At 41.6% G+C, this 23,709-nt stretch overlaps 1 protein-coding gene across 3 annotated transcripts in view; it reads right to left on the bottom strand.

Moving 5' to 3' along the window:
* Positions 1 to 614: 614 nt before the first annotated feature.
* Positions 615 to 23,709, bottom strand: part of alg6 (ALG6 alpha-1,3-glucosyltransferase) — a 42,929-nt gene continuing 19,834 nt past the window's right edge. The window contains exons 8-14 of one of the 3 annotated variants that reach the window (XM_067990405.1): positions 23,565 to 23,700; positions 15,338 to 15,423; positions 12,113 to 12,197; positions 9,196 to 9,266; positions 3,734 to 3,802; positions 3,002 to 3,200; positions 615 to 957 (exon numbers count right to left, since the gene is read on the bottom strand). In XM_067990405.1, the coding sequence (XP_067846506.1) occupies positions 865 to 957; positions 3,002 to 3,200; positions 3,734 to 3,802; positions 9,196 to 9,266; positions 12,113 to 12,197; positions 15,338 to 15,423; positions 23,565 to 23,700 (739 nt within the window). In that variant the 3' untranslated portion in view covers positions 615 to 864. Of the gene's footprint in view, positions 958 to 1,283; positions 1,574 to 3,001; positions 3,201 to 3,733; positions 3,803 to 9,195; positions 9,267 to 12,112; positions 12,198 to 15,337; positions 15,424 to 23,564; positions 23,701 to 23,709 lie in introns of those variants that run through there. The other 2 variants (XM_067990404.1, XM_067990406.1) reach the window with 2 other exon arrangements.

The raw sequence follows: 23,709 nt of genomic DNA on the forward strand, positions 1-23,709 counted from the left end.
TGAATTTCAGACAGTTATGTGCAATGGGCCAATGCCCACTAAGAACTGGGTTGAGAATGTGCAAACTTGTGTAACAGTCAACTGTGTGAATCACCCAATGGCTCAGGTTGTAAGGGTAGCATATGCAGCTGAGCTATACAAACCAGAAGATACCATGTTTAATTCCATATGTGTTGAGTTAACTTATTTCAGCCTGGGTTGCAGTCGGGGCACTACAAATGGCCTCCGCTCTGCCTGATTGGGAAAATAAGATAGAAGATTCCCACTCCTGATCGCTATCCATTGACTCCTGCTGGTATGTAAATCTCAATTAACAGGATGGGACTTGGCTATGGTACCCCCATAATAGAGCTTGCTGTGTACACTCAGTGGCTAGGCTCACACATGAGAAATGACCTCTTGGGTGAAGATATTGGAAGAGGTACAATGGAACCATATCACGACCACAAATTAGTCCACATTTTCAGGAGAAAGGGAAAATGGGAAAAAAACAGCGCAGATGATGTAGACAAAAACAGAATTGAATCTACGCAAGACTCACGTTTCTATTCAGTGACTGACATTCTTCAAAAATGCTGAAGGTACTGGAAACAAAAAGTCATGTCATTTTGGAGTTAGTTGTACTTAGATTTTATTTTCGTTGAGGGCGAGACTCCCTGCATTTGTAAATATCTTTTAGTCTGGTCATGGAGGAGGACAGCCTGTTCTCAAACCACCACCCGTGCTTCTCTTTTTCCTGCAGCCAGGAAGCACAATAGTTGATTTTCTCCCCTCTCCCTATTTAGCATTCTCTTTGCAAACTATGGCTCAGATCAAAATCCGAGCGAGCTGGAGTCAGAAATGGGCATAGTCGTTTTTATTTCTTCACCTCCTCTCTTGAAGGCAGCGGCTGATGTTAAGAGCATGGTTAGCGCTGGATGTCATTTGGCTTTCGTTGCCTTGTACAAGTGTATAAGCCTGAAAAATGAGCATCAACAGAATATTAATCAAATGCAAACCCGATCCTGTCCTCACCAGATGTTCAAACACATGCACTTTCCAGCAGAGGTCACTGGATAGTAATCAGGAGCAGGACTCTTGGCCGATTTCTTACCTCCTTAAACCAAAGATACTGTGGCCAAATGTAGCAACCCAATTGTTGACCTGTCTGAGATCAACTAGCTCAGCATAGAACCTGAATCCTTAGCTCAGTTACATACCACATGGCGCATTTGCCAACTGATCCATTAAGGCAACTACCGATCTACTGTACAGAATTTTTAAAAAAATGATAATTCTTGCAATTTGGATTTAAAACAGCAGCTTTTATTTACTGTAATTTACATACAATATTATTAATTCCTAGTTTAGCAGTGCAATAAAAACTATTTGTCTTTTACTTCACTTTCCGTTGATGCTTCTTGTATAAAGGCTCCGATTGATGCAGTATGTTGAAGTATGTCAGGAAGATCAAGAAATGGATACAGGAAAATAGGGATACCAGGACAGGGAATAAGTCTGGCAGCTGTGGGGGAGGAACTAGCGTCGCACTTATCAAGCTAAGCGTTGCCATGGCAAATATTGACAGAAAGAACTGTAGGGATAAAAGAGAAAGCCATTTTTCTATTTTATATATATTACGTTACATTTTTAAGGTTGTAAAACCCAAAAAGTAGAACACACTTACGTTTCCTAATCTGCAAATATAACATCCCATATACTCTTCCTTCTCCCTGCATCCTCACTATGTTGAAATACTCATCAACCGTCCTCTACTTTAGGTTCAATTTTTCCCAGGATGTCAAAATTGTGGAACCGCTTGCCTCTCAATTTTCCCTTCTGCAATCTACAGACTTCTAAAATCCAAATTTACTGTCACCTAAGCATTAGTTCTTGATCTACCTTGCCTTCTCTCCTATCCTTTTCAACCTTGGTGGTGTCCTGCACCATTGGCCTTGACCCTTCACCTAGGTTTCATGATGAAAGAAAAAGTAAAAGAATTAAAAACTGTACTCCAAGCTCAATCCGTTTTTTGATGATGGCTCATTGGATAGCAATCGCGCCTGAGTCAGAAGGTTGTGCATTCAAAACCCACTCCAGAGGCTTGAACACAAAAATCTAGGCTGACACTCTAGTGCAGTACTGAGGGAGTGCTGCACTGTTGGAGGCGCCATCTTTCGGATGAGATATTCAACCGAGGCTCCGTATGCCCTTTCAGTTGGACGTAAATTTTCCAATGGCACTATTTTGAAGAGCAGGGGAGTTTCTTCCCGGTGTCCTGGCCAATATTTATCCCTCAATCAACATTAAAAAAAAGACATTCTGGTCACAAACTCATTGCTGTTTGAGGGAAATTGCTGTGTGCAAATTGGTTGCTGCGTTTCCTACAACATTGACTACACTTCAAAAGTAATTGGCTGTAAAGCACTTTGGGACGTCCTGAGATAGTGAAAAGCGCCATATAAATGCAAGTTTTTCTTTCTTTCATCTTCTCCCAATCTCTCACTGCAGCTTCTTTGAGTGAGATTGCCAGTTTAGTGCTAATTTGTGCCAACTGCTGGCAGTGGCCTTGCCCAAAACTAACAGAAACTGGGCTGAAATATCTTCAGATTCATTTCACGCAAAGACCCCTTTAGAATTCATCAAGGTGTAAGAATGTCAACCTGGGAAATGAAATATTTTCCCCCCACTTTTATCACCTAGTGTGCATTTCCCCATCAAGCATTATATGAGTTATATGGAAAGTAAAGTTCACTCTCCTCTGCCTCATCAACATAACTTAACGTCAACCTCAGAAAAGCACCCCAGTGTAATATTTTACATTTCCTGCACCAGCCATCCTTAGGGCCAATTTAGTGCTAATTAATTTCCATCCAATTGGTCTGATCTGGATTGAAACCCAGGTCCCAGAGGTGACAGGGTAAGGTGTGAGCCCATTATTCTAATGCATCACACTTAAAAACAAATTTAAAACAATGATTTTTCACAAAGCCATTGTTTGTAAAGCATAGAGGTTACTTACTGCAAGTTTCACAAGATGTGCTGGAATTGTGAAGTGTGGAATGTATCTCCTCACGCCCTGAGAAAATGGCTGGAGTTGCAGATCCTCCACCGATACTTTCTCAAACGCTGACAGCAACTTTGTTGTGACGAGGAGGAAGGCCAAAGAGGTAATAGTGTAAGGGAGGAGCAGCCCATCTTTCAACAACAGGGGAAGCATGCTGCGAGGGCACAACAAAATAAAGAACGTGAAAGTGGGAAGCATTATTCCTACTCAGTGGTACGACAAGAAATATAAAACTAATTAAGTTAAAACTACATCCTTGGACTCAGTATTGGTCTCTGAAGATTAACAACACTGACACCAGCAATTGTTCCCTTTACAGGACACATGGTAAGAAGGCCAATAAGTTGGGCTGATCTATGAATTAGGGCAGGCTTGTTGGACTTTCCCCCCCCCGTAAACTTGAGTGGTGCCCAAAGCCGAAAGAAGAAATGTCTTTTAGCACAAGCTTTGGAAACACAGTGACCCAAATACTTAATGCATATTTAAAAGAAAAATGTGACTGATATTTGCTAAAATTACATGCAAGGGGCAAGATTTACAAAAAGAGCTTTTTTAAAATCTTGAGTTCCTTCTCACATTAAATATGACAGGAAATGGAAAAACACTTATAGGTAATGCCAACAAACATTCACAGAACCTATTAGTTAGCATCCATACAGAGATTTGACAAAAAAAAGCTGCATTTACCTAAATGTTGACACGAGCAAAAACCACGTTGCCATGAAGGGGATTTCATGTAGTAGCAATAAAACAGGCCTGAAAACAAACAGAATAAAAGGTACATGATTTGCACAGAACTGAACTGAAAATATGGACAAGGGGTGTGGGGTAAACACATTGCCTTGTGTGATACAGATTCATACAGACCAGGAAAGCAAGAGGTTCGATCCCAGTCAGTGCTCCTTTAGCCGACCTCGGCCAGGGCAGTGATAGGGGTATTACAAATGGCCTCAATGTTTTGGGTAAGGTGAGGAAATATCAGCCAAGGATTTTGCTCCTGATCACTCTCACATGAGCTCAGTGAAATGTGTTTATATATCAACAGGATTGGGTTCTGCAGTGATGCCCTCCAGGCAAATAGTACATTGACATTCACTATTTGTTAAATAACTTTACATTCCCTATTTGTCGAGCAGCCCACGTACACTTGCTATCTGAACAACATGAAGAACGGCCATATGGAAGAGATAGAGCGCCATTATTAACCTGTGACTATTTTCACAGCACCAGCCAGTGCTCTCAGGAAAGAAGTGGAGAAAATATGTAACTTCCTACACATTTTGTCTTCCCCCCAACCCCCCCCCCCCCCACACCCTCCACCCACCCCTAACAGTATTGATGGCAGAGAAGTGCCACAAGCTTTACTGCACACAAAAGATCTCAGGAAGGCTAGAAAGTGCGTGTTTGAACGTGGAATGAGAACGGGATTGGGTAATGCTGAGTGTTAGCTTGGATCAGTTGGTAGCACTCTGGCCTCAGTCAAAAGTTCGTTGGTTCAAGTCTACTCCAAAATTGAGCACATGATCTAGGCTGACACGCCAATGCAGTAGTGAGAGACTGCTGCATTCAGAGGTGCCATCCTTCAGATGAGATATTGAACTGAGACCCTGTCCTTCTAATGGTTCAAGTGGATCTTAAAGGTCCAATGGCACTATTTAAGGAAAAGCAAGAGTTTTTCAGGTGCTCTGGCCCATGCTCCTCTCAAAAAAAATCCTGCTGAAGACAGATTAATTGGTTATTCAACTTGTTCCTTTGTAAGATCTTCCTGTATACGAAATGGCTGCTACATTTGGCTGCATAACATCAGTCACTGCACTTTAAAGTAACTCAATGTATGTGAAAAATCTGAGATATTTCTGAAAGACGGAATGAGGTGGCATCTAAGTGCAAGTTCTTTTATTGCCTCTGGTTGAGTAGCCTACTTACACTCATTGTCTGAGCTCACATGTGATGAATGGGCACTTAGGTAAAATATCAGTGAGTGGCTGATGCCTATAGAACCATACACCAGAAAGAGTCAGTGCCTTCAGGAGGGAGGAAAATTAGAACAAAAAAATACATAATTTTAAAATAAGAAAATGAGTCAGAGAGCCAAGACTGTACCAAGCTCTGTAAATTATTCCCGTCAAAAGTACTTTGGGCAGAAGGCAGCTCCGTTAATTCTATGGCAGCAAAGAGCCCACTGACTGACCATCTGCCTCAAGGTAGGAATGAGAAAGAGCAAAAGATTGGGTTTGAATAAACTGACGGGTTGCTATGTTAACTGGCAGGAATATCAGTCATCATATTAGTCAGTAAGCATGGAATAATAATTTAATCTCTAGTTATTTTCAGCCTGCTAAGTAATAGACATTTTATAAATAAATGTTCTGTTCATTTTAGCTACTCCATGCAGTGATGCATAAAATATTTTGTCCAATTCTCTTTTATTATTGAACATGTATTAATTTCAATTAAAAGAATTACATCTTTTTCAGACCAGTTTCCTGAAGGGGCTGATTCATACTGATGTATGGTTCCTCAAATGCTGGCACCCGCCTGTACCCCAGCCCAGTGTCTATTCTTCATGCCAGAGCGTAGACAGTCATTTATTTGTGTGTTTGGGGGAGGAGTAACATCACAAATGAGGTTGATCTTGATGTCTGAAAACATTCATTCCCTAGCAAAGCTCCCTGGATAGCCGCCAGGAGTAGGAACTTTGCCTAATTTTCTCCTCCCTAGGTCACTGAGGTCAATTGTAGCAACCCACCATTGCCCTGGCAGATAACTCAGCAAAGTCCAGAAACCGGGAACTTTCCTAATCTTTATGGTCTAATACCACAGCACACAATGCATTTCCACACAGAGCCTTCAGGGTGCTTCAAACAAAATTAATTATGTAGACAATTACCTAACGCCTGCCAAAAATTAGCAGTTCATGAGCTCAAAGCGTTGGCTTGGCTTGGCTCAGTCGGTAACATCTCTGAATCAGCAGGTTGAGTTCAAGACCCATTTCAGGACTTGTGCACATATTCTAGATTGACACTTCAATGCAATTCAAAGAGAGTGCTCTATTGTCAGAGGTATTGTCCTCCAGATGAAATGTTAATCAGAGGCCCCTGCTCTGGTGGACTGGTTGAAGTAGAGTAGGAAGTTCTCCTAGTGTCCTGGCCAACATTCCTCTTTCAACCTACACCACCAAAAACAAATTATACAGTCATTTGCTAATTTGCTTTTTCTGGAATCTTGCTGTGCCTAATTGGCTGCACATTTTCCTACATAATAACAGTGACTACACTTCAAAAGGTAATCCATTCATGGTAAAATGCTTTGGGATGTCCCAAGGACGTGATAAAGTACCACATAAATGCAAGTTCTTTCTTACAGAATGAATTGGGGAGTTCTGTGGACTTGTTCTATTTCTGCTGGGATATGGTTTACAGCCTTTCAAATATATAATTTGGATTGTGATGGAAATTTATCAATGTAGCAGTTATGACAAAGTTACTATGTCCTGATTAGTCATTTATTCCTATTGTTTGAAATGTTCAAGACTAGCAATTCCATAAACTCAAGACAATGTCCTGTTTTACAATATATTCAACAAGTACTAGCAAGACATGGAAACTAGGATTTAATAATTAAAAGATGCACTTCTGTCCAAGATACTCAAATATATTGTGCATGATGTTCATTATACCATCTTCATCAGTCATGTGCTCATAGTTCACACCTCTGTATTCCTTACATTGATTACTGCAACCACCGCTAAACAGAGATTGGGTTCACATCGAGCACACACAGGTGAGTCTGTCGTATATAACGAAACGTATCTTCTAGTTACAAGGAAAGGTAAGAAAGTTAAGCTTGTTTTCTTTGGTAAAAAGATGAGACTTTGAGATGACCTAATCGAAGTTTTGAAGAATGGAACTGACAAAATTGATCCAGGCAAATTGTTCATTGAGGGATCAAATGCCAAGGGTTAAGTTAAAAATTAATAAATTAGGGCTAAGAAGTTAGGTAAAATGGTTTCCACACAAAGTGTATTAGATCTATGGAATAAGTTGCCGGGGAGGTCAATGGAGCAGACATTATGAAGAGGTCTGTTTCTGAAGCAAAAAGGGACTGAGGGATAAAATGTGAAATTGGGTAGATAGTGTTGATCTATCAAAAAGAGATGGGCTTGTTGAGCCTGATGGACCTTTCCTGTTCTTAAAGATTCCCATGCAATCTTTTAAAGTGAACTAGTCTCTATTATTTTACTGAAAATATTGCAATGTCATGAGGAATGTAAGAAAAAGATTAGAATCTTATCTTTATACACATGTAATTTTTTTAAAAAACAGAATGATGGCAACATTCAACGCTGTGTATGAAGAAGAATTACTTGTGATGTGATACTGGGGAAAAATTCTACAAAACATGCCTGCTCCTGGGTGACCTTTAACTTCACCACATCCCCACGCTCATGTTGCCTCCAATTTTCTCTTGAAAGCAGCAATTCCTGCTGAGCTACAGTTCCTCACCCAACTAACTGTTCTTCATGCATGAGCCCTTACAGTGAGTGTTAATGGACTATTCGGCTATGAGGTTGCGTCATCCCAAACCCATGCTGTCCTCACCTGTCATCACAAATGTGCCCTTTCCAGCAGGGGGCACTGCTTAGTGATCAGGTGCAAGGAACTTGCTTGATTTATATTTCTCTCTCTATATAGCCTGGGAAATTGCTGCCCTAGCCAAGATCAACTAACAGCACAAATCATGGAGTAAAGATGGGAACTTCCAGGTCTGTTATATCTCAGTATTACACCAGGCTGAACATTTACTCACTTAACCATTGGGAAAGTTCGATCAGTAGCTTTAAAACAAAACATAGTAACAAGTAATAACAGAGACACAGCAAGCAAACAGATACCTGCCTGTAGAATGTTAAGGGATTCAGTACAGTAAAGGTTGCCTTTAATTAAAGATTCTTAAATAATTTACTAAATTGTGCAAATCTTTATACTGGATATTCTTGTGTTATTTTACATAGTTTGCAACATCTAGAAGCTGAAATATTAAGTGCCACATACCTCAACTAAAATACAACAAGCTCCTTTCAAGTCAGCTGACTGACTCCAATGTCTGATTCCATTAAGTTTAATAATCACAACGAACCAATTTTGAACACTAAACCAAAGCACATGACAATCCGAAGATTTGAACTCCCTGTGCTACTTGCACAGTACAGGGGCCTCAAGGAAACTAAAGGGGAAGCTTACTCACTGAGTCAGTGTTACAATGGGAGGTAATGACACTCTTGCCCTTTTTACTATGTTGAGATGATGATCTGGAGACAGTGTGGAAGCAGACATTTTGTGTAAATCTCTTCTTACCCCTGACATGACATGAATGAGCAAGCTCCCACTTTTTGTATTCATGTCACTGGAATGCAACATGATGATGTTACATAAAGGAGAGTAAAACTAGGGATGGCTGTGTGGAACAGGGAGACAAAGAAAAATGGGAAGGGGAGAAAATACCTTTTTTTAAAAAAAATTATAATACCACACCAAGACACAAAAGGAGATACTACAACTGCCTGATGAGGTAGTGGGCCATACAGACCAGGAAGGTTCCAGATTCAATCTCTCATCTGTGCCTTAGCTGGTCTCAGCTGAGATAGCAGTTGAGATGCTATAATTAGCCACAGTTGAGATAGGGAAGATTAAAAAAAAACAACTGGGGTTCCCACTCCGGATTGCTATACTGTGAACCCCTGCTGGAAAGTGCGTTCCTAGCAGAGAGGGGATCAGGCTAGGTTGCAATGTCCCTCCCAGAGTTGAACAACCCATCAATGTTCACTATCTAGACTCGCACATTAAGAACGGCCACTTGAGTGGGGTTTTGGAGAGCTGCTGGTACCTATGGAATCATTTCCCAACAAGAGTCAATATCTTCAGGAGAGAAGGGGAAATTGGGGGTGGGGAATCTTAAAATTTCTGGTTTAAAACAGCTCACAGTTTTAACTAATTTACTGATAATACTGGCAATTCCTTAACAAGTCTTCATAAATCAACACCAGCAAGGAAAGATAATTCTCACTTATTTATCCTGTTATTCATCACGTGGTTTATCATCAGTTTATATCTCACAGGAGGTTAAAATAACAGATTTCTGAAACTTACAAAGCAGCCAGAAGTATTGACTTTTCATGAACTTGGAAGGAAAACAGGAAGAATGACAAGGAACAGTTCACCTAGAAATTACAAAAGTGAAAAAGGATTTTAACTTCAGTTTGAGTCAATTACAAATTGCAAGAAATCTTCAACGTGCTTTCTCCCCCCAACCCGAACTTTCATCTCTTCTAAAAGGCACTGACTCATGCTAGAGTACAATTTCACAAATGGCAGCAGCCCTATGATACTTATGTATCCCACAGTTACCATAAGGCCAGTGTTACTTATTGATCATTGCCCTGCTCAAGGTCTACTTTTGGGAATACTTCAACACAGAGAGGTGCGATCTCAGTCTGTGCCTGTGATTCCCTACACACACAGCTCCTAATTTCAGTTATACTGGGGTCAGTTGCCAAGTGGAATCCAGGCACTCCCTCCAGAGGAAGAGGAGGTGGGGTGGGAACTATAGGACCGACTGTTCCATTTTAATAGTGCCCTTTCACTTGATGTAAGGGAGCTGAAATAACACTGCCTCCTAATAGAAGTAACTTGCATTCTTTTACAGAAGTGCAGAGGTACCATCACTGAATCCTAGCTCAGTCAACGTTCAACAGTCAGGCAGGTCATGAAAGATGGCCCAGAGACACAAGGAACACCTAGTCTATTGAGGAACACAGCTGAAGGGAAGGTGGACTGCAAATGACACCCAGACTGTTATTATCATTATCACTGGCCTAGACAGTGTCAGTAGGCTTTTCAACAAGAGGGAGCACCCTGTACCAACTTGTATACAAATTATAGTGATCAGGGGTGGAAACTGCGGCTGATTTCTCCTTCCTAATCTAGGGGCACTAAGGCCAATTGTACTACCCTACATGCTGCACTGGCTGTGATCAGCTAACTCTTAGGCTAAAGGTACAACAAGGGCTTTCTGGTCTATTAGGAAGCCAGGCTATCCCAGCTCCCATACAGAGTGAAAGGGGTTCAATTAAAACAGACAATTATTGCCCCTTCTTTCTGTGGCAAAACGCTTGGCAACTGGCCCCAGTGGCATGACTCAAATAAAGTAAATAAAAGAAGACAGACTTGCATTATATAGCTTACCGTGTGAGCAACCACAGGCACAGAATCCCCAGTCCATCACAGCATAGTGCATCATTCATGACTAGCTTTTAAGCAAGGCATTGTTTGGGAAAATGGCTCTTAGTAATATAGTCCGAAATAAAACTACTTGAGTTAGCTTAGATTGTTCACAAATTAGCTAATGCTTCAACGTATGATCATAGCAAAAATTATTCTACAATCAAAGCATAAATCTGCATTTCCAATCCGCCCAAAACTGTCAGCACTGTTAGAGTTGTAATGATTCACAAGATTTACGGAGCGTTTTTGAGTCAATTACTGCTGCATTTTAAAACTTTATTAGCGAACAATCAATTCATAAATTCATTGTTGCACAAACACTTAAAAAAGCAAATATTTTAAATTCAAAGTCACAAGTACATTATTAAAACAAATTAGTTGAATTTGTAATTGTGCTGTCAAGTATATTCTTTGAGGTTTTTTTTGTTTTTCCCCCAATTTCCTTTCCTGCAGGCACTGACTCATGTTGAATTCCACAGTTGCTGGCTGCCCTCTGGAACCTCACCCAAGCAGTCAATTTTGCTTAAACAGTGAGTGTTGGTGAATTAATCAACTGTGGGTGGCATCACGGCTGAGCCTGATGTTGTCCTCATCCAACAGGCACATGTCCCGCAAGAGTCAGTAGATAGTAATCAGGAGTGGGAACCTCTAGCTGATTTTTCTCCTCCTCAGGCAGTGAAGCCAATTATAGCACCCCAACTACTGCCCTAGCTAAGATTAGCTAACTAAGCACAGACCAGCAATAGAATCTAGAATCGTCCCATCTGTACGACTTAGTGCCACATTGGGCTGTGCCTTCATCCACCAGGCCATCAAGGAGCACAGAAGTACTGTTGACGTTTTGTTTTAAACTGTGTGTCTGCAGAGTGCAGCTCACATTCCACAACACATGTTCCCTACCAGCCGTGGAGGGATCTTATGACACGAAGGAATCCTGTCATTAGCTGTCTTCACTTTCACTCCTAATACACTGGGTTACATTCCCTGAATATGTGCCAAGCTACCAGAAGGTCAAAATCTAAAGGTGAAGATTAAAATTCTTTTATTTGTATTTTTTTTAAAATTCTCACTGCTCAATATTGAAGGACATACAAATTCTGCGGTAATAGTTTTTATTTCCTAGAAATTAATTAATCTAAGACTCTCGGCAACTGCACTGCACGATGCAAGTAACGCAGAGCAGGAAGAGCCCAGATATGAGCTAGTCAATCCAGAGCGACAGTGGAAGTGCCAGTGTCCCTTGGGCTAGGAAAGGGAAAATCCAGTCAACATTTCCATTCGTGATCACTATCCAGTGACCTTTGTTAGAAGTGGGTGTGAATAGCAGGCTCTCAAAGTGCACTGACTTCACCATCTAGACTTAGTGGGGTACAGTATCTCAGGTGACACCTGCCCTTCAGTACCTCAACCAAGTGTCTATGCTTCACCCCAGCGCTGAAGAGGTGAGTGTCAACAGGCTATTTAACTGTGGGGGGAACCACATCTCTGCCCAATCCTGTCGTTACTAGATGTCTGTACACATGCACTTCACCGTAGGAATCACTGGATGGTGATCAGGAAAGGAACTCTGGCAATTTTTCTACTGCCATTGCTCTGGCTGAGAGCATCCAACTCAATACAGACCAGGGGGCACTGAATCTAGGGACCTTCCTGGTCTGCGTAGCTCAGTTCCACATCAGTCAGTGCACTTACCAACTAAACAACAGGGAATCTAATTTTTTTTTTAAATAATTGCATGTAATGAACATCCATCTGTCCTAAGTAAATTTAATCCAAAACTTACCATTGCAAGTTTGAACCCCTTTAGTGTGGGATTAATTGTCAGCTTTATGCATGTAGGTAACAGTGTCAAAAGTGTTGCAGCAAAACTGACAAAAGAAAATAATGTTACTAGCTTATAAAAATACTTTCATATCGAATGCAAAATAAACCAACGATGCTTTAACAAATTAGCATTGGAGTGAATGAAAGAATGGGTGGGAATGACTTACCTCATAACATTCCCCCTCTTTGCTAGAGAAAGACCCCCACATCACCCAAGACCAGGAAATCAGCTTGTGCAGAATCACTAATTGGACTTAACCTCAAACACTAACCCCCCTCCCGCCCCTGTTGGCCGTAATGAGGGAGCTAGAGGACTCTACCGCTTTAGAATTAATTTTAAAGAAAACCCTTTATATCCTTTTTTAAAACCCTTTATAAATATCCTCCACACAATTCAATTTAGCAGCTGACTGGAGATACAAATATGCTGTACCCTGTATTAATTTTCTCCCCTAAATGTTTGTGCTTCTCAAGGTGTTGGATATCAGTCTGGGGAATAGGAATGTGGGAAAGTACAGGTCCAGAAAATGAATACTCCTTAATCGTCCACTCACTCAATTATCTATTCAATTCGCCCTTTTTTTTCCCACGCTATCTGCTTCCATTGCATCTTTGAATAGTCTTTTCCACAAATTCGCCATGCAAAGTAGTTAAATCTAAATTGCCTGTGACCCTTCCCTCTTCTAAGCTTGAGCCCATGTCCCTTGGTCCTAGACTTAGTGGCAATTTATCCATTCCCTTAAGAATCTTGAATAATATCTCCACTGAGTCTTTTTTTCACCAGAACAGTCCCAGGCACTTCAACCTCTCCTCATAGCTGAGATGCCCTAGATATCAGTTTGGTTGCCCTTTTCTCTATTACCATTAATGCTGGGATATCTTTGCTATAATAGTGACCAGAATTGTACACAGTACTCCAGGTACGATTGTATCTGTGCCTTGTACAAACTCGTTATCACCTCCTGGGATTTGTGCTCTATCCCTGTAGCTTCACCAAGATCCAGTTAGCTATCCTTATTGTTGCTGCACACTGCGCTGTTGGCTTTAGTGAGCTACACACCAATGTCCCCAAATCCCTCTCATGCTGTGTTCTGTAACCTAGAGACTTTTATTTTGTATTCTCACTATTTATTTCCCTCTCTTCGTGTCAGTTCTCTGTATTTGTCCACATTAAATGCTATTTGCCACTCATCAACCCACCAACGTAACCTTTTTATTTGATCTGCCTCATCTCTATTTTTTAAACCCTTCCTCAATTACATGTCATCTACAAACTTAATGCTTTTTAAAAAAAAACTTTGTCACACAGTGTCGGTATCAAACATTTTACTGTCAGGTATAAGCAGGGTTGATGCAGAGTAAATGTCCCATAACAATCTGACTTACCTCATAACATTCCCCCTCTTTGCTACAGAAAGACCCCCACATCACCCAAGACCAGGAAATCAGCTTGTGCAGAATCACTAATTGGACTTAACATCAAACACTAACCCCCCTCCCGCCCCTATAAGTCCCATAACAATCAACTCCAATCCCAGAACACTGCCCCATACTGTGACAATTTTCCATTTCCTATACTAGCCATCGTCGTGGTGTCGGAGTAAGATTGCCAGTTTAGTTGCAATTTGAGTTGAATTGTGACCAATTTTGTGCTGTAGACCTAAGCCCAGTAGAAACTGGATTGACGGCACCCTAAGAATCTTGTTGCCAGCAGAAAAAGACTTTTATCCCTTCACTCTGAGCTGGATTTAATTCAGATTCCTCAGGAGAAAAGACACATGCTAACACAAATATCCACCCCCCACCTGCCCCCCAAACCCACACACAAATAAATTCCGGCTTAATACAGCAATTCTTTTTTTTCCTCTCCATTTCTTCTGAAGCCTCTAGGTCATGCAGGGTTACAGTTCCACAAGCACTGACAGCCCTCTGAGTATCTCCCCAAGCTGCCATTCTTCATGTAGACAGAGTGCATCAAAGCTACGTGCAATGTGTCTCCACCTAGCATCTGCAAATTTTCACTTTTCAGCAGAAGTCAATAGATAGATTTTCTCCTCCCTAGATTAGGGCACTGAGGTCAATTGCAGTGTCTCCACAGTCACCCCAGCTGTGATCAGCTAACTCAAACAGATCAGGGGTCACAGCTTCCTAGTCTGCATGGCTCAGTACTACAGGAGCCAGCATATTCACCCACTGAGTTATTGCAAGAACTTCAAAATGCTAAATTTAAGATCACTTGCATTGAAGTGTACTTTTAGGTACTGGCCATCCAAATCAGTCACTAACGTTTCACTCACTCCAGCCAGTGTAAATATAAAACATTGTCCAAGAGGAAATAAGCTGAATTATTGTAAAGTAGAAACAAAAATATTGTGCTTATAAATTAGTTTGTGTTTTACAGATGCTGTGAATATTAAATGTACACTCGGGATAAATGGATATGAATTGTGGAAAATATTCGTCTTAAAGGAATAATGCAAAATCTGGCTCATTTGTGTGAAAAATACATTCTTTTTGTAGAAGTTTTTCTTTCTTTTGTTACTCATCTTTGGCCAGCCTGGCCTGGGCACCTCAACTGGTGAGACTGTTTGCAGGCTGCTGCCAATGTTCATCAACACTGTGCCTCACAATAATTATTATAACACTCAGTGTTTTCATGAACATGTTAACAGTTCTGAGTGAATCAATCTCAGCTGGGGTGAGAACAGAGCATCTACAACTGGTGTCAGTCGAATCCCTGAGCTTTGGGGTGGGGGGGGGGGGAAGAGAAGGAAAGACGAATAAGCCACATCTCCACTTCCTAGTCATGTGTATGAATGTTGGGTGAGGGCAGGATCAGGCTTGGTTATGACTACCTCTATAGTCGAACAGCCTACTGACATACTCTTGTCTAGTCTCGCATCTGAAGAATGGTGATTTGGGCATGGTGATGGAGAATAGTTGGCATCTACTGAACTACATCCCAGCACAAGTCACCATCTTCAGAAGAGGAGGGGAGAAAATTGAACAGGAGTTAAAAGCACACACACTCAGCTTTTAAATGAATGTATATTAATTACAATTACTGTAAAAAAACTAAGTCATCAATTTGGGGGGGGGGGGGTTGGACATGGCAGGCGGAGGAAGAAGCAAATTGTGAAATGTCTTAACTACATAAAATAATTCAACAGGGACAAAAGATTACCTGAACCAAACCTGGATCTGAGGTGACAAAACCTCCTTCACTTTCAATATCACAGATAAACTGCACCACACATTTCCAACTTTATCCTATTTAGAAAACACATATAAATAGTCATCAGACACATCATGCAAATTGTTTCATTGAGTACCAGTGGCCTTGGAAAGTGTTAACTAGGATCAGAAAGAGACTGGGTTACATTCCAATTTTTTTAACTATTTGTTAACCAGCTTCATCTCACCAGTGTTCCACCTTGCCGTGGTCGCCATTTGTTTACTTGGCTGCTCTAACCCCCCATATGGTGACTCACATGAGTGTAGGACCTGCGGAACATGCAGATTGCGTGCGGTACACATATTGTGGTTATCGCTCACCAACAATTATGTATTTGAAATAAGGGAGATGAGAGTAGACCTTCTAAAGGACAAGGAGAAGTATTAGAGAAGAACAACAAAGATGATCCTGGGATTTAAAACTGTAGGATATGGAAAAAGGGTCAAAGAACTAAAGTAGTTTGTTAGAATAATAAGATTAGAAAGCACGGAATGAGAAAAGGCCATCCAATCCATTAAGCCCACTTCTTCCACACAGTATATGCAATCTATCCAATTGTGGATTCGGCCCATCATGCCTGTGCCAGCGCTTTGAAAGAGCTACCAAAATAATCCCATTGCTCCCATTTACTTTTCTGAGGCATAAATATTCTGGAATATGTATCCATGTTACTACTATCCACAGACAATATTCTTTTCCCACTACTCCTCTATTCTCAGCAGCACAGGAACCATTGAATCAGTTATCACATTCCCAACCAGATATTTATCTGGATCTTTTGTGAAGGAGTTAATTTATTCAGCCTTATCAGCTTTCGCTAAATCTGTTCCACAAAATTGAGAACGATTGATAAGCAAGTTTTTTTAGGTTAAATTGTGAGTGCATTACGAGAGAAAACAAATACACTGCAAGAAAAACTAGAGACTGGAAGAATTTTTTTCTTACCCACAGAACTGTGAGTATGCAGAACAGACATCCAGCAAAAACAGATTAACTTCTTTAAAAGGGGGCCGGATAAATATCTGGTTAAGAATGGAACTGAGAATGATCAGTAGGATAGGATTATAATGAAATGAACAGATGCTCTGTGAAATACAATAGATTTTTGTGGTCAATAATGTTACCTATGGAAAGCAACGAGGTAGGGTTGATTAACATGGTTGCAATATTAGACTGATAGAGGTAGTTGAGTAAAGACACCAGGCTGTTAGAGATTTCAGATTGTTCTCCTCTTGGAGGCTTTGCCTGTGGTTATTCTGCTCCCTTGAGACTAACTAAATTGGAAGAGTCCCTGACAGTGCATATTGTACATGGACTGTGCAAAGGAGAGGGCTTGATCGGCTGAATGGCATTCTCTTGTTCCAATTTGGCTAATTCTTTTTTTCAAATATTTACTAAGTTTGGTGGCTCTGCTGCAGAACCTAAACAAAGATTCCTGCTGATGTTCTCCCTTTAATCTCTTAATCTGTCCCATTTAGCACAATAGTGCCACAAAACATTCCATCGTGTAGTATGGTGCTACCACTGTGTAAAGAGGGGCAAGCCAAGGAAAGATGTAGCAGCCCAAAATCGGGCATCACTGAGGTGCTGTGGATTATCAGCAGCAGTAGAACTGTATAACACCACAATCTGTAGCTTCATGGCCCAACACATCACTGGATCATGTCCCTTCTCAATCATCTTAGTTCTGTGAGTCTCTCCTCATATTGTACACTGTTGTTTTCTTTATGGCAGCTATTGAGTCAGATAACTGGACCAGGAAAGTGGAAGTTCAACCGACTCCAGTTACTATATCTGTATCCGTGCTTTCCTATTCCCAAACTCTACCCACTCAGCTAAGATGATGGAATGTTCTGGGATGCAGCCACCTCCACGTAGGCCACCGAGGTGCACCACAATCCTCTATGCTCCTTACCAATGAAATAGTGCTGTGAAATATACCAGCCAGATGCACAGCAATGCTCAACTATAGAGGTCAGTGGAGGCTGAATATTGGAGCATTGAAGCTATAATTCAGACTCAACCTCTCTGAATACAACTCTGATCCTCTGCTATTGGTGCACCCAGGGAACAAAAGCAGCAAGTACTTTACAATGAGCAACAACGTTCATGCAAACTATGCAAGTACTATACCAGAAAAACATAGTTAACATCTTAATTTTCTAATAACTGTGAAGATTACAACTGAACTAAACTGTACAATAGCACAGACTAGTGGTCATTTATAGAAAATGTGCCCACTTGGCTGTCACATCTCTGTAACCTGCAATATCACAACAGATCATAGACAAGGAAGGTTTAGTTAGTTTTTTTCTTATTATAAAACCTACATCAAGAGCCAAAGCCCAGTGTTTCGGACAGCACCAAGACCGAAAACAGTAAAAGAGACAAGGTAAATCGAGTAGCACTGATTAGGTGATGCCAAGCTTGGGTTTTAAAAGCTTGTTGATTGTAGGGGGAAGGAAAGACTGGGGGGGGGGCGGGTGCAGAGAGGGGGTAAAGGCTCCCACAGTTTTGAAATCTAAAGGAAGGATGATCTAAAGTTTACCATGCAATGAATCTTCATTTTAACTTAGTGAGAATCTTCAGGGGAGGAAGAGCTTGTAAGCATCGTTTCTAGAGCTTAGGAAAAATGTGAAAGTTCAGAGAAGAACTGACCATAGTAATATCAATAAAACAGGGAGACAAGGAGGCTGCAATGGAATTTGGAATCTGGGAGGTGAGAGAAGGGCCTAGTAGTTGCAGAGACACACACACAGGTGAACCCAGCGAGTACAAATTAATAGAGCTCAGACATCAAACCCATCACAAATCTTCCATTAATACAGCAACTGGGAAAACAGTTCAAACATACAGCTTTTCTCCTGTCTCCCATAATGGTAGATTTCTCCAATTTTTCCATCACATTTCAAGGAGCGTAACACGATGGTGCCTGCAGAGTTTGAGAGTAACTAGCATAAATGCACATGCAGCTCCTCTCCTAGATCTACAGTAAAAGCCTAACAGCTTTCCCCAAAAAAAGCTGAGCTTCTGTTGCATCCCCAACTGGCTCAATTCGTTTATCCAATGAGTGCTGAGAAATGCAAACTAGGAAGATCCCAGGTTTGATTCGTAACTGTGCTGAATCAGCTGCTATCAGCCAAATCCCCTGGACCTGATGGCCTACATCCTAGGGTTCTAAAAGAGGTGGTTGTAGAGATAGTGAAAGCATTACTTATGACCTTCCAAAATTCTCTAGATTCTCTAACGGTCCCAGTGGACTGGAAGGTAACAAGTGTTACCCCGCTATTCAAGAAGGGAGGAAGAGAGAAAACAGGGTACTACAGACCAGTTAGCCTGACGTCGGTCATCGGGAAAATGCTGGAATCCATTATTAAGGAAGTGGTAACAGGGCACTTAGAAAATCATAATACGATTAGACAGAGTCAACATGGTTTCATGAAAGGGAAATCGTGTTTGATTTAGTTCGTTTTTTGAGGATGTAACTAGCAGTGTAGATAAAGGGGAAACAGTGGATTTTCAAAAGGCATTCGATAAGGTGCCACATAAAAGGTTGTTACACAAGGTAAGGGCTCATGGGGTTGGGGTAATATATTAGCATGGATAGAGGATTGGTTAAAGGACAGAAAACAGAGGGTAGGGATAAATGGTCATTCTCAGGTTGGCAGGCTGTAACTAGTGGGATACCGCAAGGATCGGTGCATGGGCCTCAGCTATTTACATCTAAATTAATAACTTAAATGAAGGGACCAAGTGTAATGTATCCAAGTTTGCTGACAATACAAAGCTAGGTGGGGAAGTAAGCTATGAGGACGACACAAAGAGTCTGCAAAGGGATATAGACCGGTTAAGTGAGTGGGCAAGGTGGTGGCAGATGGAGTATGTGGGGAAATGTAAGGTTATTCACTTTGGTAGGAAGAATAGAAAAACAGAATATTTTTTTAAATGGTGAGAAACTATTAAATGTTGGTGTTCGGAGAGACTTGGGTGTCCTCATACAAGAAACACAAAGATAGTATGCAGGTACAGCAGGCAATTAGGATAGCAAATGGCATGTTGGCCTTTATAGCAAGGGGTTTGGAGTGCAAGAGTAAGGAAGTCTTACTACAGTTATACAGGGCTTTAGTGAGACCTCACCTGGAATACTGCTTACAGTTGTGGTCTCCTTATCTAAGGAAGGATATACTTGCCATGGAGGCAGTGCCATGAAGGTTCACTAGATTAATTCCTGAGATGAGAGGGCTGTCCTATGAAGAGAGGTTGAGTAGAATGGGCCTATACTCTCTGGAGTTTAGAAGAATGAGAGGTGATCTCATTGAAACATACAAGATTATAAGGGAGCTTGACAGGATAAATGCTGAGAGATTGTTTCCTCTGGCTAGAGAGTCTAGAACTAGAGGGCATAGTTGCAGAATAAGGGGTCGGCCATTCAAGACTGAGATGAGGAGGAATTTCTTCACGAAGAGGGCTGTGAATCTTTGGAATTCTCTACCCCAGAGGGCTGCGGATGCTGAGTCATTGAATATATTCAAGGCTGAGATCGATAGATTTTCAGACTCTAGGAGAATCAAGGGATATGGGGATCGGGCACGAAAGTGAAGTTGAGGTCAAAGATCAGCCATGATCTTATTGAATGGCAGAGCAGGCTTGAGGGGCCGTATGGCCAACTCCTGCTCCTATTTCTTATGTTCTTATGTAGGGCAGCACTAGCAGTGCTCCAATTGACTTTAGTGTCATTGTGTGAGAGGGCAGGCGAAGTGTTGGTCAGGGTTCTTGGTCCAAATCACTATTCAGTGACCCCTGCAGATCTAGGATTGGAGCGACTGCAGTTGATGTGGTGTATATGGACTTTCAAAAGGCATTTGATAAAGTGCCCCACGGTAGGCTTATCATCAAGATTGCGGCCCATGGAATAAAGGGGACAGTAGCAACATGGATACAGAATTGGCTAAGGGGCAGGAAACAGACAGTAGTGGTGAACGGTTGATTTTCAGACTGGAGGGAGGTGTACAGTGGTGTTCCCCAGGGGTCGGTGCTGGAACCACTGCGTTTCTTGATATATATTAATGACTTGGACTTGGGTGTACAGGGGACAATTTCAAAATTTGCAGATGACACAAAACTTGGAAGGGTAGTAAACAGTGGGGAGGATAATGATAGACTTCAAGAGGATACAGACAGGCTGGAGGAATGGGCGGACAGATGGCAGATGAAATTTAACGCAGAAAAATGGAAGTGATACATTTCGGTAGGAAGAACGAGAAGAGCCAATATAAACTAGAAGTCACAACTCCAAAAGGGGTACAGGAACAGAGAGATCTGGGGGTATATGTACACAAATCGTTGAAGGTGGCAGGGCAGATTGAGAAAACGGTTAAAAAAGCATACAAGATCCTGGGCTTTATAAATAGAGGCATAGAGTACAAAAGTATGGAAGTCATGATGAACCTTTATAAAATTCTGGTTCGGCCACAACTTAAGTACTGTGTCCAGTTCTGGGCACCACACTTCAAGAAAGATGTGAAGGCTTTAGAGAGTGTGCAGAAGAGATTTACTAGAATGATTCCAGGGATGAGGGACTTTAGTTAAGTGCATAGACTGTTTTCCTTGGAACAGAGACGGTTGCGAGGAGATTTGATAGAGGTATTCAAAACCATGAAGGGTCTAGACAGAGTAGATAAAGAGAAACTGTTCCCATTGGCAGAAGGGTCAAGAACCAGAGGACATAGATTTAAGGTGATTGGCAAAAGAACCAAAGGTGACATGAGGAAAAACTTTTTTTTTTTACACAGCAAGTGGTTAAGATCTGGCATGCACTGCCCGAAGGGGTGGTGGTGGCAGATTCAATCATGGCCTTCAAAAGGGAACTGGATAAGTTCTCGAAAGGAAAAAAATTGCAGGGCTACGGGGAAAGGGCGGGGGAGTGGAACTAGCTGGATTGCTCTTACATACAGCCAGCACAGACTCGATGGGCTGAATGGCCTCCTTCCATGCTGTAACCCTTCTATGACTCTGTTGTGATGCCCCTCTGGACAAACACCTTGTTGACATTCAGTATTGTGGGGTTACACATGAATGCCCAATTGAGTGAGATACCAGTCGGTGACTGGCACCCATAGAAGTACCCCAGAAAGTAGTTAATACCTTCCAGAGAAGAGGGAAGAGGAGAAAACGGACGAGAATAACATTATAAAAAAACAGTAGGTCTTCTGGTAGAATACACAGAATTTGCAGCATAGCAACAGACCATTCAGCCCAACTGGTCTATTCTGGTATTTATGCTCCACACAAGCCTCCTCCCACCCTACTTCATCTAACCCTATCAGCATATCCTTCTATTCCTTTCTCCCTCATGTACTTATCTAGCTTCCCCTTAAATGCATCTATGCTATTTGCCTCAACTACTCCATGTGGTAGCAAGTTCCACATTCTTTTGGGCACCTCAATCTCATTCAGTGAAGGACACACTGAAAAAAGCACATTTCCTCAGTTACTTTAAGGGCAAAAGAAACACAGGAATAACCTCAGCCCCGCAAAATAAGTGATTCTTTCCTCAACTTCCAGAAATAAAGAAGGGACTTGCTTTTGCCGAAACACTAGCACAGTACAAAGAAAAACAGATGGATTTAAAAATTTCTTCTTTTTCCTGATTTTGTGTTTTAACCTCAATTTTTCTCTTAACTGAATTTTTTCCCTCTTATTTCCCATTGTCCAGTATTAATGGCTCTTCCTGTTCAAAGCATGCTGCTCTTCTTCTACCCCCACCACCTTACTGGTCCCTGTAGTGCCCAGCATCTGCTAGAGCTGAGAATGCAGGGCAAAAGGCCTCTATCGATACATTTATTGACTGGACACCAAGCGATGTACAAGACTGGAGTGGTGAAGCCTCTCGGCATTTGCTTGGCTCCACCCCGTAGCACCACAACTGAGAACAAGAACTCAGAAGAGTAGGAGAAATCAAACTTATGTCCCACTATGTGTTGCTGGACCCAGGTTCCAGGCCAGAGGGATAAAGAAATGCAACTAATTTAAAAAAGAAAAACTTGCCTAAAGATAAGCCCATAAGAAAAGTAAACAAAATTATCAAAATTCTGGAGCAGCAGAGGTGCTCAGCTGGTGAGAGTCTCCAACATAGGGCCACCCATGCACAGCCTTATCAATGGCAACAAGACTGCAGTGTTTATGATGCAAGTTCACCGCCAATTTCAAGGGTTAAGTTTGGGGCAGATTGGATCTATAAATGGGCTATCTGTGGATAGCTGTGATATCAGTATCAAGAATGCAATACTCGATACCTCTGTTCAGGACAGGAAATAGAAACGGCAGAAACAGTTGTCAATGTCACAACTGGAGAGGACATAACTTCACAGGCAAGCCTGCCACGCCCCGACTGAGGAACCATTTCCCTCGTACATGGCACAGATAGAATATCTGCCCTGAATTTGATGAGGACATTGAGAAAGGTTAGAAGGTTAACACTTGATTTATTCTACAAACAAACCTAACAAGATATCAATTTTATAGCTCATCATGTAATTTACACTTATCAGCATTTTTTTTAAACAGCAATTGGAGATGGCCAACATGTCAGACTCAACTTGTAGAGTGCTTACGTTAACAATTTCTCAAGTTCATCCTCGCCCGTGTCCAAATATGTCATCCGTTGCAGACTTCTAAACTGATGCTGAGCTAATATTATCGGTGAAATGTTAGTCAGGAAGATTTCCTGTTGAGCTTGGTGCCAGGTGAGGACACTGGACTCTACGGCTTAGGTTTAGTTGGATAATTGGACTCCCAAACGTTGCTCATTTTTGCTGGATTTTTAAAATGTCTTTTTCCCCAGCATTCCCACACTTTTGAAAGGTTGTGTCCTAACCACTTGATCACCGAGGGGAGCCGCCTCCACCTCCCTGAGGAACCTGTACATGAGGCTGAGGACACGCACGCCGGCTCCACTGGCAGCACCGACCAGCAGGGGGGTGTTTCAGCCAACTTGGTGTTAAAGTACCTGCCCACCACACACACACATAGTGGAAGCTTATAAATATTTCAAAGCTGTTTTGTGGCTTGAAATTCCTGACACCTGTTGCAACCTCAAAGTTTAATACATTTATTATTAAACAAACATGGTCAGTAGTAACAGAAATATCACCTGAAGCTCATTTTCTGAACATACCTCAAACAAGCCTCTTTCAACTGGAAAAAGCCTTTGAAACACCTGCAGGGACTGCTGGAGACTGGTGAGGAAGGGCAGCCAGCAGCAAGCAAATGAAATCAGCACAGTGAAGGCAATTTTGATCAACCGCATCATCCTGTAACAG

This window comes from Heptranchias perlo, chromosome 9 (genome assembly GCF_035084215.1).
Source record: "Heptranchias perlo isolate sHepPer1 chromosome 9, sHepPer1.hap1, whole genome shotgun sequence".
NCBI lineage: Eukaryota > Metazoa > Chordata > Chondrichthyes > Hexanchiformes > Hexanchidae > Heptranchias > Heptranchias perlo.